The sequence below is a fragment of the Neomonachus schauinslandi genome, chromosome 9 (assembly GCF_002201575.2).
Source record: "Neomonachus schauinslandi chromosome 9, ASM220157v2, whole genome shotgun sequence".
In the NCBI taxonomy this organism is placed as follows: Eukaryota; Metazoa; Chordata; class Mammalia; order Carnivora; family Phocidae; genus Neomonachus; species Neomonachus schauinslandi.
Genome location: NC_058411.1, coordinates 137,369,443 through 137,384,962, shown reverse-complemented (window position 1 = coordinate 137,384,962; position 15,520 = coordinate 137,369,443). Strand labels below are relative to the sequence as shown.

The window sequence follows — 15,520 nt, the reverse complement described above, 5'->3', positions numbered from 1 at the left end:
AGAGGTGTGGAGAGGCTGACAGAGGCACTTGGTGTCAGAGGCTTGGCTTGGTCCCTTCTGGAACCTCAGCAAACCTCCAGTCCCATCTGAACCTCAGCTGAGCCACGCCTGACTCAGGGCCCAAACACCACGAGCTGAGAGAAGACAGTTTACAACCAGTGAGCCCAGGGGACAGACGTCTCCTGTCCTCCACCCACCCGTCACAAGGACCCAGCAGCTTGGCAGCCTGAGGAGCCTGCGAGCATCAACCTTGCCCAGACTCCCCGTGAACCCTGCCCACAGGAAGCCCAGTCTGGGGTGCTTGGCTGGGATGGGCAGTACCCTATTTTCTTTGAACCACTGAAATAAATAAGCAGGTGATCATTCAGTCAGATTGCCTTTCCCAGGATGACATCAACCCCCCACCTAAAATTGTATTGTTTGAGCGCCCATGATGTACCAAGCTCTGGGGGAAATCAAAACCAGCCCAGGCCCTCCAGTGCTTTACAGTTTAGTTCAAGATGCAGGATTCACACCGGGGAAGGGACAGAAACACAACTTGGGGGTGGAGGAGTTGGCTTCACGGAGGACCTAGAGTGTGGGCAGACATGATGGGAGGGGCATTCTGGGCAAGGCCCCAGTGGTGTGGGAGGGGCCAGAGGGTGCGTGAGCCTCCGTGTGGCCCAGTCCAGCTAGAGGGAAGGCAGGTGCGGGGGAAGCGGGAGGGACGGTATCCATAATAACAATCATAACAATAAAACCATCGCTAATATTTATTGACTTCTCTAAGCGGTGGTCAGAGGCTACCCCACGGAAGGATTCTGAGCAGGACTGAGGCAAGACGAGCATGGGGAACATGCAGAGGTGTGAACAGGGCAGTGTGGACACTATGTGGTGCCCAGCAACTGGACTCCTGTCCTGCAGCTGCTGGTCAGAGCCCCACGAGCCCACAGAGGATGATGATGCTTGATCCTTCAGCACAAGAGTAGCCCAAGGAGAAAGGTTCCTAAACCATGACAAGCCACCCTCAGGATTGCTCCAACTGGGGAAAGAATGGTGTAGAAGGGTTTCTCGTGTTGGATATATCGGGAATCATGAAGGCAGGATGCGATCTGGTGGATTTGGCAGCTCGGGACAAGTTTGTTTCTAAGCAAGTCACAAAGCAGCCGGCAGAGAATTGGAAGCACCCCTGCCTTCATTACATTTTTCTGGAGAAACCAGAGTTCTGGCTTTTAGTGACTCGAAAATAAGCTCAGAAAGGAACTGTCTCCTGGGGGAACGTGGGAGGCTTGGTACCTGTGCGAGAGGATGATCTTCTTCATGTTGTCAGCCATGAGGAAGTTATAGAAGCGTCGGCACTGATCCCACTGCATGAAGGTCTCCTGGGCCCTGAAAGAACGGCAGAGCAGAGTGAGAGACCATGCCTGGAGGGACGCGCGGGCGCTCCCACCCTGGACAAGGTGCTTGAAGCACTTCTACCCCAGAGAAAGCGGCGCCGGCTCCCGACCCCGAAACACGGGTTTCTGCGCGTGGACTCAGACTCTCCGTAGAGACGGATGGAGACACCAAAACAGCCTTGCTGAACGTGAGGGCCCAGCGAGAAAGTTCTCTAGCCGCACAGGCTTTGGGGGGGTGACAGTCCCGACACCCTCGTCCAGCACGGTGGCCTTCTCTTTGTCACAGAACCTGCCAGTACTCGTGCTTGAACACCTCTATTCGGCTTCCTACTCTGCAGGAAGGTTTTTCTGGCTTAATAACGGGAGTGTGTAAGGGGAGGGTGGGTGTGGAGAGGCACAGTGCAGGGAAAAACCTAAAAGAACTTCTTTTGTTGCTGTTTGAGAAGCAAAGGGAAATCATACCATTTGAGCTGTTTTTTTTTTTTTATTTAAGATTTTTACTTATTTATTTGAAAGAGAGAGAGTAAGCGAAAGAGAGCATGAGCAGGGGGAGGGGGAGAAGCAGACTCCCCTGCTGAGCAGGGAGCCCGATGCGGGCGGGACTCGATCCCAGAACCCTGGGATCATGACCTGAGCCAAAGGCAGTAGCTAAACTGACTGAGCCACCCAGGCTCCCCATTTGAGCTCTCTTTCGATTAGCCTTAGAACATTCAAGGGGCAAGGAAATGGAAGAAGTAGAGCGGTGATCCACTCCTTCTGGGCGTGGCTGCCGGGGATGGTTCTGAAGTCTTTTTGCCCCTAGAGCTAGTGTGTGCAGTCGGCATGACTCGGCCTACCTGACATGAGGGTCATCGCCTGACACCCCGGCAGCGGTACTAGGCAGGTAATATTCTCCCCACTCCAGATTAGGAGACCACCATGGACTCAGAGAGGTCAAGAGACCGGCTGCGGGTCACACCAGGGCAGTAAGGTGCAACTTTCTCTATGTGCCGGCATGGCAGAGTTCCTTGGCCACGTGGCAGGTGAGCAAATGGCTATGTGCTACTCTGCCCCCCTCCGCTCCCCCAACCCTGGATCAGCCCTTCCCACTCAGTGTTCTCTTCCCTGCATGTGAACCCACAGCTGCCACGGAGTCCATGCTAACCCCCACTTTGCAGATGTCTGAGTCTCGAGGCCTGCTCCAGCCCTGGGAATGAATCTGGGTGTCACCATTCCCACACATCATCCATCGGTTTCATATCCCAGATGGCCAAAGAGGGGAGTGGGTGGTTCACAGGTATTTTCGAAAAATCCAGGGAGTTTATAAAGTCATTTCCCCAAGGCTGCCACATTTCAGTTTTGGAATGGCAAACATTTCCTGTAATATTGTGGTTAAAAAGAAGAGGTAATGGGAGGTTAAAAGTGAAAGGGTTTGTGGCTTTCATGGTCTGTGACATGCTCCTAAACCATGGGCTAAGGCTCAGAGGGAAGACTAAGACTGCCTTCAAAGGTCAAAAGGCCATTCTATAAATGCACGAGGGGCTCCCCCAAACACTGCAGAAACAGAAAGGATGGGCCAGATCACCGGGAGCAGGACCCCGACTAAGGCAGGGATCTGGACCCTTGCCTCATGGTCTGAGCGAGGAGGGAGGAGGGAAGTCACCCGATCCACGAACCAAAACCTGCTTCCTCTGCCAGCACCCCATCCTCTGACCTTGGACCCAGGCTCCCCTTCCTCAGAGAGCTGACAGTCTCATTGTCCCAGCTTTCTTTGGCCCTGGGCTGTTTCTGCCCTTGCTGACTTCCTAACTGTTTTGGTTAGTATGTCCTGCGTATAGAGGGGATGCAGAGGGAAGGAAGCAGGGGGGTGGGGTGGGGGGCTGGTCATACACGTAAGACATGAAAGCCCCAGCACTGCAGAGGATCTCGAGATTGACGACCACCACAGGGGCCACTCCCTAAAAGGCTCTGGGGACCCCTGGGGGCCCAGGGCTCAAGGAGGACCAGGATGAGGATGCTACAACCATTATCTCGCTCAGCGCTGGCAGACACGGATTCCTAGCATCTCTGCTTTACCACTCAGCATATGTAGGGGCTTTCACCACCTTTGGGTATAAAATTATGGAACTGAAACTTAATTTTATATTGGCTTAATAAAACCTAATCAAGAGTAATGTGTTATAAATACATTCATTCCATATATTTTTTAAAAGGCCTGATTTCTTCAAGACCAATAACAACATATGGAAGGAGATCACGGAGGGGAATCTAGAGACTCAAAGAAACTTCTGAGACAGATCAACAAATGCAATGTATAGGCATTACGTGGATCCTGATTCGAATAAGCCAACCATTAAAAAACTTCTGTGAAACAATCAAGGAAATCTGAACCCTGAGTAGAAATGGGATATTAGGGAATCATTCATTTCTCAGTATGATAATGGTATTGTGGTTATATTTAAGAAAAAGTCCTTAGAGTCTTTTAGTGCAAACTAATGACGTATTTTCAGATGAAATGATATGATGCCTGGGATTTGCTTTAAAATAATTTAGTTTCGGGGTGCCTGGGCAGCTCAGATTGTTAAGCGTCTGCCTTTGACTCAGGTCACGATCTCAGGGTCCTGGGATCAAGTCCCGCATCAGGCTCCCTGCTCAGCGGGGAGCCTGCTTCTCCCTCTCCCTCTCCCTCTCCCTCTCCCTCCAGGCCTGCCGCTCCCCCTGCTTGTGCGCTTTCTCTCTGTCAAATAAATAAATAAAATCTAAAAAAAAAAAAAAATTCAGGTTCTGGGAAAGGGGATGTGCATGAGGTGTAAAGGGAACAGAGCAAGAATCCCAAGCAGACTCCCCACTGAGCATGGAGCCCCACGCGGGGCTCAATCTCATGACCCTGAGATCATGACCTGAGCCGAAACCAAGAGTTGGACCCTCAACCGCCTGAGCCACCCAGGCGCCCCAGGAGATGGATTTTTAAATCATTTAGAAGAGGGTCCAAATGAAACGGGCATCTATAGTCACGTCCAGGGCAATCCACTAGGGCAAGGAAGAGCTGAGCCAACCGCTTCATGCCGCTGGGGGGCTGCTCAGAGAAAGCTCAACTTCCCAACTCATATTTTGCACAATGAGCGGACCAAGCATTGACTAAAATGAACTGAAGTCAGAAGAGAATGAGCTGGGGAAAGAATTCAAATCTGACTCAGATAAGATCTCAGAGTGCTGAGAGGCTGTGAGAGTGGCCAAACCGCTTTTCTGGAGTCTTCGAGAAGACATGGAGGGTGACAGTGGGAGAGAGTTTCTGTGAGACTAGGTGTCCGTGACTCTAACAGTCCAGAAAGGAACAAGAAGGCAGGCGTGCTGCAAATTAAGACAGGTGATGAATTTACAGGGTGTGGATGTAGGCAATATTAAAACACACCTTGAAAGTAATATGCTAACAAAACTGCAAAATCACGGTACATTAAGTATTTTCCCGGAATGTTACCACACCAATGTAAGAAAACTGTTTTTATTTGGGGAGGGGAGTTTCTCTTCCAGGCTTTGCCCATCTACAATCTTTTTTTTTTTTTTAATTTTTAATCATGGTGGTAAAAAACACGTAAGTCTTTAACCTTCTTAGCCATTTTTAAGTATGCAGTTCAGTAGTGTTAAGTATATTCACATTGTTGTGTAATAGATCTCCAGAACTTTTCCATCTTGCAAATCTGAAGGTCTATATCCATTAAAGTAGGACTTCCCATTTCCTCCACCCTACTATCATAGTTTTACATGGTTGCCTTCCTCACTACATTTCCCCCCATCTTGTTATTTTATTATCATTATTTTTAAGTAGGCTTCATGCCCAGCATGGAGCCCAATGCAGGGTTTGAACTCACGACCCTGAGATCAAGACCTGAGCCGAGATCAAGAGTCAGACGCTTAACTGACTGAGCCACCCAGGCGCCCCCCTCACTACTTTTAATATATACATTCAGTCATGTTACATATTTTCTTGATTTTTAAAATATAAAATCTTCCTTGTTTGCCACTATATTTTGTGGATCATAATTTACGATTATCTCTCATGCTGGACCTGTGCTGGTTATCTCTAGCTTAGCCCTACAAGAGAGTCATACCGTAGTGGAGGCAAAACCAAGACCAGCCTTGAACAGTGTGGCTTTTGGGAGGAAGGAGAGTGGAGCCTCTGGACCTGAGAGACCCAGGCAAGGGGGCTCTGGGACAGAGAGGTCAGCTTGAGAGTACAGGCAAAAGAAAACCATCTCTGTACTGGGGACTGGGTCCAGAATCCTTCATTGCCGCCTAGCTTTGGGGCAGGATGGGGCTTGGAGCTCAGACAAAGGTAGGGATGGCCACCCACTAACCTGCTCTCTGCCTGATCAGGATATTTTCCCTTAGGATGTACTTTTATAGGAATGTGATTACTAAGTGAAAGGGTCTGTCACACACCCTCGTTTTTCTGATAGAAAAAAATTAGCAATAAAAACAATAAGCAAAAAATCCCCAAGATGCCACGGGCAAGCCATTTGGTCAGCTTCACAGCCCACTGGTGGAAAAGCCAAGCTGTGTCCTAGGTTGGAGTTCTGCCCACAGAGTTTTGTCTAAACTCAGCGGATTCTCCCCCTTCGCTTGGCTCTGATACAAAATCACGGATTGCCAGAACTGTCATACAGCTCTTCCACTGTAAACACAGGTTTGATGAAGGGGTAACTGGATAGAAGGACTGTATGAATGGCAGCCCTTGCCCCTTGCTCCTGTCATAAATGCATCCACAGTCTGGAGTCGCCCATTCAGAGCCAAAGAAAGAATATACACACCATTTGGCCAGAAACGTGGGGCCTGGCCTTCTCTGCAGCAGGAAAGCCTGCTTAAAAACACCATGCTAAGACCCAGCGGTGCTCAGACACCCACTCAGCCAGGAGGAGGACTAGATGTAGGGAGATCTGGTAACTTCTCCATTGCCCTCGAAGGGTCCCCCTCTTCCTCCCCGCCTGGGTCCTACCCCACTGACCTCTCTACCCTCACCTCCTTCCCAAATCCCTCCCCACTGGACTGAGGACTTTCTCAGCACCATATGCCTAGTGTGTAATATTTTATTTTACTTAAAGATTTATTTAGTTGTTTATTAGAGAGCGAAGGGGAGTGGCAGAGGGAGAGGAAGAGGGAGAATCCCAAACAGACGCCACACTGAGTGTAGAGCCAGATGTGGGGCTCGACCCCATGACCCTGAGATCAGGACCTGAGCTGAAATCGTGAGTAAAATCTCAACAGACTGAGCCCCACAGGCGCCCCACCTAGTGTGTAATCTATTAGTGACATGTACTTGGTTTGCTGCTTTGCAAACATCATTCTATAGACGGGAAGTGCTGTGAGGTCCTCAGACGCAGACTATCTCCTATAGCTGGCAGATTCTGCAATGCAAGATTGTTGAGGGCTTCCTTAGGAATGAAGAATTGATTTTACCTCAAACCGGTCCAAAAAAAGCTTTCCTTCCCTTTTCTTTAAGCCCCATGAGGGCAGGGAATTTTTCTGTCTTGTTCGCGGCTGTGTCCCCATTATCCAGAAGGGTGTCTAGCTGAATGAACCAAATGAGTCACGGGATGACTCATCTGCAGGTCATCTTCTGGTACCACTTCTTTTCCCTCTCACACTCCTGTCTGGTCACCACTCACTGGACGAATTTATAATCAAAAGTCTTCATAACAAAGTTTCAGATGATGAATTCACCCAGAGTTAGGCTGAGTCTGACCACACACATTTCCAGGACTAGCGGGCAGCAGTTTGTGCTGAGGGAAGGCGGCTAAGTCTGGGGGACCTGTGCCCCCCCTTTCGGTGGCTCAGCACATCACAAACATGGGCTTCTCTAGCGGCAGCGAGGCTTTGCTAACTACGGCAAGCGGGCGCTGGCTTCTGGGCCTCAGGTCGGCTCTGGGGTGAGAAGCCAGCGGGAGGGGACGGGTCACTGACAAGCGGTTCCCAGGACTCAACTAGGCGAGATTTACCAGTGGCATGGACTCCCGTGCGGCCCCTGCTGAGGCAGGTGAGCCCTCCCTGCTCCGCCTCGGCGTAAACGAAGCATGGCTGCCACATCCCAGTGCTGAAAAGGCTCATCGCCCTCAAGCCTTGGCAGGAAAAAAAGGTGACACTGGTTTAAAGTAAGGCACTGTCCTTCAGTGAGTAGGTCTGGTTACGCTGTTGAGGGCACCTGAGCCCTGGGCAGTGCCCACATACCCAGGGCCCACCCCTTCCAGTGTGTCGGGGGACAAAGCTGCCTCTTTCTCTCCTCAGTGGACGAGGTTGATGTGACAGTAGGTAATCAGGAGTCTGAAGATCTCGGAGGTCTCAAAGAGGGGTGGTGGGGACAGCGCCTCACAGACTCTAGAATCCCTGTTTCCCACCCGGAGTTCACCAAACACGCATTTCACCTTCTCTTGCCAACGGCAGGTGGCGCTCGTGCAGCAAAATGAAATGCAGCTGCTGTCACTTAAGATTTTGGGCTTTGGGGGGGGTGCGGGAAGAAAACAAACTGGTCCCGCATCCTCCTACTTATCAAGTGCTGTGCTCTCTGAACACAAAGTCCGTGCTCACAGTGATTTCACACCACTGGGTTTAGGAAGGGACCCGAGCGATTCCAATTTTACAGGTGATAGCAGGCTTGCTGAAAACTGGGCCATTCGTCAGGTGAGAGCAGGCAGGGTCTCATGCCAGGCCCTGCTCCCCTGAATCCTGCGGTAGGCCCTTTACTCTCCCAGCGACTGGGCACGGTGGGACTTCGGTTAACCCCGGTTACATAATGGCTACGAACTGGGAATTGGATATTTCTAGTCAAGCCAAGATAAAGGGACGAGTCCTTTCAGCTGACTCTCCAGAGCACAGAGGCGACTGAAGGGGAGGATTCCCAGCAGGAGGATGAGGGGACCAACCTCGTCCGGTGACAGCAGAGCTGGAGGGGCCACTGAGGTCCCCAGGCCCACTGGCTGCTAAATGTGGCTACATAATAGGAGTGACCTGTGAAATGCGTCCAAATGCAGATTCCTGGGCCCATGCCCCAGATTCTTGAGTCCGAATCTCCAGGGCTGGGGCCCAAGAAACTGAATTTATTTCTAAGATGATCCCCCAAGTGATTTTTAATGAAGTCAAACAGTCACCAGTTCACCAGACTGGTCTTTGTGACCCACTGGCCTAACCTACACTTCTTGTATCACAGAGACTGAGGATCATTACCGGTCACCGACTTACTTCCTACACGCCTGTCCTGCCTACGCATTCGCTGCTTTGATGCTCACCACAGCGCTGAGGTGGGCACTACTTAGCATTACTATCATCCCCATAGTGCAGGTGAGGAAAACCGGAACCCAGGAAAGGCTCCATCGGGGATGTGTTTCAAGTCTTCTTTTGGGCACATTTAAATCCTCCTTTTGGGCCAGCTTGATGCCTCACGGGCAGAGCCTGAATTCTGGGCCCGCATTTGCCCTTTGGACGTGCTGGCTTCAAATTCCAGTAATATATATTTCTGGAACTAACAGGCAGCCTCTAGCTCTCAGAAAATGCTGAAAGAGGTTGAAACTCTACAGAGAGAGATATAGGTGAGGCAAAAAGGGGCAGGAATCACTTATTAACTGTAAGGACTGTTTGGCATTAGGTTGGTTCAATAAGGGAGACTTTCTTTACTTTCTTATGCAATTCTGGATTCTTCAAGAGATCTTTAATAACTGGTCATACCCATTTGAAATATAGAAGACATTATCGTGAAGTGGGAGTACGGGTAAAAATGTGAATGCATTTGAAGAGTCTGGAGAGGTGTGTGTGAATGAAGGGGTGTGTGTGTGTGTGTGTGTGTGTGTGTGTGTGTGTGTGGTGACTCTCGAGAGATCTGGGACAACACTGTTCTCGATGAGGAGGCAGAGCCGATAATGCCCTCCTAGGGCTCATCCTGTGGGGCTCTGCTGGCAGGAGACTAAGGGGCGAGGTAAACCTTTATCGGCCAGGTCATCTCCTTTGTGGTAATGTCTGGGATGTCTATGAGAGATGGACACTTGAAGGTGAGGGCACAGATTAAGTGGTTTCGAGAGACCCCTTCCCCATGCCATCTGAGACTCAACGCTCCCATAGGCAGGAGGGCTCTGCCATCATAAGGCCCAGCTCTCAGATTCTGGCTCTTGAGTTCTTCCATAAACCCACGGTCCTACAAAACTCCTGGAGCATGAACAGGTTAAGTCACCTCACAGAGACTCCATAGGGAAACCGCAGCTGTTATGGGGGCCTTTGGCTTATTCAGTTACAGACCTGATCCCCAAATATAGCTGCAGATCGGCCTTAAGGAGTCTGGTAAGACAGCTCCAGTGTATGACGTGAAAGCAAGACAGGGTGACTCCAGGACCCACACACTTCTGCTCGGTCTGCCACCGCGTTTCCTCTGGTCTTCACAGATGTGTGCTGGTGTCCCGGGGCATCTCAACAAAAACCCGAGGGAGGGGAGAGGTGGGGCGCGGACGTCACTCACCTCAGAGCACTGTACCCCTGGCACACGCTGACGCAGCACAGGACCTTCTCTTGGTTTGCCTGAGTCTCCCCCAAGTATTTACACACGATGTTACCACCCAGGCTGAAGCCCACGACGACCAGCTGGGTCTGGGGATACGTCTTCTTGATGTAGTTTACCATGGCTCCAAATTCCCAGGTGCAGCCTGTGGGCAGAGAGGTAAGACCACTCAGTCATTTTAGGAGCAACAAAATGACTGCCCTGGAGAGAGAGCTGGAGGGTTCCTGAGTGCGTGCCAAGATGCTAACAGAGAGAGAAGTGTGTGTGGGGGGGTGGGGGGTGGGTGTGGATGGGTGTGGGTGTGTATGGAGAGAGAGGGAGGGAGGGAGGCATAAACACAGACAGGCATAAACACTTCTCTTTGGCTACCTGGAGAGAAGTTTCCAGATGCTCCTCTGTATAAGAGGAGACCCAACCTCAGTGGTGCCCATGAGGGGAGGGACCATGTATCACACAGATGTGCAACACTCTCTGAAGGTGGGTTGTGGAAAAACCTGTCTAGAGGCACATGGAAATGAAAACAGATATCCAGGGCGTCGTGAGCACAGTCGTTCGCACACAGATACAGAAGCAACCACAAAACCCTTTGGGATTAGCTTCTTCGGCTACAGAACAGGATGCTATACCCATGTGTACAATGACTCATGGTGTCAAGAAAAGAACCAAGCGGATGTTATTTACGGGAACTTCTTGTCGGCGTGGGGGAAGGAAGGAAAGACAAACTTCAGTCTGGAGGGACGGCCAGGATGCTCTACAGGATTAGGATAAAATGTCCTTGGTGACGTAAGGACAGAGTGCCGAGGGAGGCAGGCTCATTGAGAAACACACAGGGGAGACCTCTGTGCGGAGAGGGCCTTGTTTGTCTGGGAGGCATGATCTCAGTTGGTCCCACTGGGAAGCCTGCGAAGCCGTGTTCTCTCCGCAGCTTTGCTAAGAGGAGGAGGTTAGTGCCATCCGCGGGTGAAGGGATTTGTCACATCCTTCTGAGACCCGACCCCAGGCTCCTCGGGGAGCCAACTTAAAGTAAAACCTAACAGGGAAAGTTACGGATGTTGGCAAGACACACGCACACGACAGACCGGCAATGAGGAGACTGGGTTTACAGTGGAAACAGGCTGCCGACCTTGGCAGGGGCTCAGAGGTCTGGCCGTCCCTCATGAGAGTTGAACAGCTTCTTCCCTAACCAGCAAGCCATGGGGGATGCTGCCTTTTGAGCCTCGGGCAAGCGCCTCTTACAGCTTCCTTTCATGGAGGGACACAGCCTCAGGCGGGCCAGCACAACCCCAGGTTGGGGGGCGGTTCTCAAACTACAGTGGGTAGAGGATCACCTGGGAGGACACTGGACATGGGCAGCCCCGGGCTTCACCCCCAGACGAGCTGATTTAGTAAGATGGGGGCCAGGCCCAGGAACCTATATTTTTTGAATAGGTAAAACATGCATATGGCACAAAATTCAAGTAACATTAGAGATGTGGTAACTGGTAATTTCTCATATTCTTTGAAAAAATGTCAGTGGTAGCACACAGATTTAGCACCTTGTTTACTTCTTCTTTTTTTAACAATATGTCTTGGAAGCCACTGTATAACAATACACAGAAATCTGCCCTATTCTTTTTTTTTTTTTTTTAAGTCCTCTCTACCCTCAACGTGGGGCTCGAACTCACGACCCTGAGATCAAGTATTGCACGCTCCACCGACTGAGCCGGCCAGGCGCCCCTGCCCTGTTCTTTTTAATTTTTATTTGACAAGGCATGACATAACACTCAGGAGAGTGCACAATGAATTTGTACACGCTTACACCCATGTAAACACTGCCCAAACCATGTAAACCATGGTTTAAATTACTTGAAACAAGTCATTGTAGCTTAACAGTCAAAAAGGCTAATCTAGGTTTCTAGATTTTTCTCCAAAACACTGTTCTTCAATCCAATTGCATTGATCTGACGCCCATTAAAATCACCCAGGGATCTTGTAAAACACCAATACCTAATGCCTGCCCTCCCACCCCCACCCCCGCCACCGGCTCATTGAATCCGAATTGTCTGGGTGTGGGGCCTGGTCTTTTACCAGATCTCCAGGTGCCTTCGAAGTGCAGCCAGGGCTGAGAACCACTGATGTAGGAACGGGGAACGCTCTGGCTCCGACAATCTGGGAAAGGTGTTTCTGGAGCTACTCTCTGCCTGGGGGCCAGCCCTTCACAGACCTCCTTTCCTGTCCGCCTGCAGTAAGCGACCTTCCCACAGGGAGGCGCTACTCCACCTTTTGGAAGTTTCCGCAGCAGGGCTGTTGGCCTGGTAGCAGCTTTCCGAGTATCTCCTCAAAGCCAGGTTTCTACACAATCAGACACCTCCTCCAGATCCACCAAACGCCCCCCTGGAATGGTTTTATTATGTACAGACACCAGTTTTTCAATAAAATTCCAGCTAGTTAAAAAGCCCGGCGAAAATAAAGAATTAAAAAAATATGTTTAAGTCCCTTTAGGCCAGTTTCAGCTAGGCTCCAGACACCCAGCATGTCCCTCATGCTGGAGAAGAGGTTTGTGCAGCTAATGATGGGAACATCATTTGCTCGCCTCAGAAAGGGTATCAAGGGACTTATTTTAAATTGTTACTAAAATCCTCACTTTTCCACTATTTCCTTGGGGTTCTGCCTAATTTCATTCATCCCTTGGCTATTTATAACTCTATGTTTTGTTCTAATATGGAAGGAACCTCTACTAGGTGATGTGCTCCGTACAGTAAAGACATGCTCGGTCTTGTTCCCCACTGCATCTGTGGGGCCAGGTGCAGGGTGGCCACTGGGTCAGTACCACCTAAATGAAGGGACGAAAGCCTGGGTGCACTGTGCCCCAGGCCCTGTCCTGGGAACGTAAACACAGCGGAGGAAGCAGATCCAAAGGGATGGAATGACTTGCCCGACCTCACACAGTGAGCGGGCGGGAAGCGCAGGACTTTGGATCCACATCTAACCCCAAACCCAAGTCCTTTGCCTCATAACACAAAGCGACACAAGTAATAGTACTGCAGGGATTTATTTTTTCATTATTAAAAGTCTTTGCTTTCTCATCACCTGATTCCTCTTAGACCGGTCTTTTTTTTTTTTTTTAAATAGTATTTAAAAAAAAATTTTTTTTTTTAAGTTTGATTTATTTCTGCAATCTTTACACCCAGCATGGGGCTCAAACTCACAACCCTGAGATTAAGAGTCATGTGCTCCACCGAATGAGCCAGCCGGGCGCTCCTGGACCCGTCTGTCTGTACTCAGGTTTGAGACTAATTATTTGAGGCCTAGAGCAGATGTTCAGATGTCACTGGGGCAGTTACAAAACTCAGATTTGCTACACTACTGGGGAGCAATTACAGCTAATCGTGTAGGCACCTGGGGAGCCTCAATTTAATTAACTCCAAATATACCTGATCTGGGTAAAGGGCCAGCTCTGCCTAACGCTGGACAAGCTGTTGGGTGTTGTGTGAAGAGCTGCTCTCCCAGGCAAGGCTTTGGTGTTTGCCCAGCGCCAGGATCCGCCTTCTGCTAGGTGCTGGGTCCTCCTGGGATTTCCACCTGATGAGAGTTTACCAGACACTCTCAGTGGCTGGGAGCCGCTCCCTGGACTGTTCTACTAAAAGCTACTGCGATCTGTTATTTCATATGAGGAGGATTTTAATGAGGCTCTGGGTATTTAATCCTTACGGGATTAGCACCGGTAACAAGATTTGGGTATCTAATCTTGCAGCAGCTTTTAAAGGCAAGACGAAACATGAGACGCTAACCTGGCTTTGAAGAGATGCGTACCACAGGGCCATCTTGGAAAGGCAACCTGCTGAGAACAGGAAAGACCTTTTCTTCAGCCTCACACCCCTCAAGAAAAATAAGGCTAAGGCTACCCGAGAGCTACTTTCATGAAAGCCAGTTCCCAGTGGCGCTAACGTGACTAAGTGGGCTCGAATACGGGGATGCAGACTCGGTGCTCCTTGTGGATGGAGACTCTGAGTCATCTCTATGTTTCCCATGCCAGGCCTGGGCCGGGAACGTGGTGGGTGTGTCACACGTGTTGGCAGTGTAAGGAGGAGGTTTGAATCCCCTGGCACGGAAGCACATGACACTGGCCAGTCTGAGTGTGGTGACTGTGCTGCAGACAGGAAAGAAGTAGCTCAATATCTTTCCCACTAAGTGTAAGCCAAGAGAATGATCTGGACAGGCTAACGAGGTGGCTCCCGGCGGGCGTCTGGGGGCCAGCAGGCCCTGTCGTTTCTCAGAGCTGTGAAAGCCACCGCACTGCTGAGTCACTCAGGAGGAGAACAGCTGCAGGAATAAAGCGAGAGCCCTCTTTGTGCAGTAGATGAGCTGGGCTCGTCCTTATCTCTGAAACGGATTTTCACAAACGAGCGCTTTTAGCTACGTTTGCGCACGTACAGAATTACCTAACCCCGCCCTCTTCGGGTTAAGTATCCAGATCTGATGCTGGAAGCCAGAATCTGCTTCTCCACAGTTCTACTCTGGATATTTAACTGCCTCCCCCCCACATTCCCTAACGTTGGCCCCTTGGCACCATCTCAACGCGCAGTGACTCCCAGCATATGATCTCGCCAGATGGTTTACCAAGATGCTTGAGCTTCTGCAAATTCACCACCTTCACTGTCACGTTCTCTCTCCCTTCACCCATCTCCTCCTTCCTCCTCTTCCCACCGTGTCCTGCCATCACAACACTCAAGTGTTGTAGAGGCCATGCGACTTGTGGTTGTCAATCTGGAATCATGAATACGACTCAAAATTGAGTCTGCATCAATTAAAATGGTAGATATGAGAAGCTTATCAAAACATCTATGTTCATGATCTGATCAAAGTTCTTCAGATTGATTGAGCAGTATAAAAACAAAATAGAAGTTCCTTAAAAATTGCTGTTTGCACCTCCTTACGGCAAGATGTCTTGGATCCTGGGTGATCTCTACAGCGTGCTAAGTAGGGTAGCTGTACATCCTAGTTTGCCTGGGAGAGTCCTGGAGTTTGTCATTCTGACGCAGTCATTAGTAAGGTTCTCTTTCACTCTCAAAAGTAATGCAGTTGGGATGTTAAATTATGGGGTCGCCCCAGGTACAGGACCTCCCTCCCTTCTAAGACTGACATGCTGCCTTCTGAGCAAGGCAAAGTTTTCTGGCCTTCCCTTGTGGTTCCAAAAGAGTTTACAAAACAAAATTTCCAGTATTAAACTCAGCTGGACATTACAGAATTCCTCCTCCAAGCCACAGAAGACAGTGCTGGGATTTCAGACACCTCTTCTCAGCTTGACGTCTGATGCCAGAAATTCAAGGGGGATTTTATTTTTTTTATTTTATTTTATTTTTTTTTATTTATTTATTTGACAGAGAAAGACACAGCGAGAGAGGGAACACAAGCAGGGGGAGTGGGAGAGGGAGAAGCAGACTCCCTGCCGAGCAGGGAGCCCGATGCGGGACTCGATCCAGGGACTCCAGGATCATGACCTGAGCCGAAGGCAGTCGCTTAACCAACTGAGCCACCCAGGCGCCCTCAAGGGGGATTTTAGAAATAAGGGAAGGTCCCACTTCTGTGTATAAACCCCTAGGGAAGGCAATTAAATCTTTGAGACCATGTTCAAGGTCACAATGCCCCAGCT

At 50.0% G+C, this 15,520-nt stretch overlaps 1 protein-coding gene across 3 annotated transcripts in view; it reads right to left on the bottom strand.

Moving 5' to 3' along the window:
* Positions 1–15,520, bottom strand: part of ABHD2 (abhydrolase domain containing 2, acylglycerol lipase) — a 96,643-nt gene that overhangs the window by 12,123 nt on the left and 69,000 nt on the right. For all 3 annotated transcript variants that reach the window (XM_021680662.2, XM_021680663.2, XM_044917803.1), the window contains 2 exons: positions 9,850–10,033; positions 1,276–1,368 (listed from right to left, as the gene is read on the bottom strand). In XM_021680662.2, coding sequence (XP_021536337.1) covers positions 1,276–1,368; positions 9,850–10,033 — 277 coding nt within the window. The remainder of the gene's footprint in view (positions 1–1,275; positions 1,369–9,849; positions 10,034–15,520) is intronic.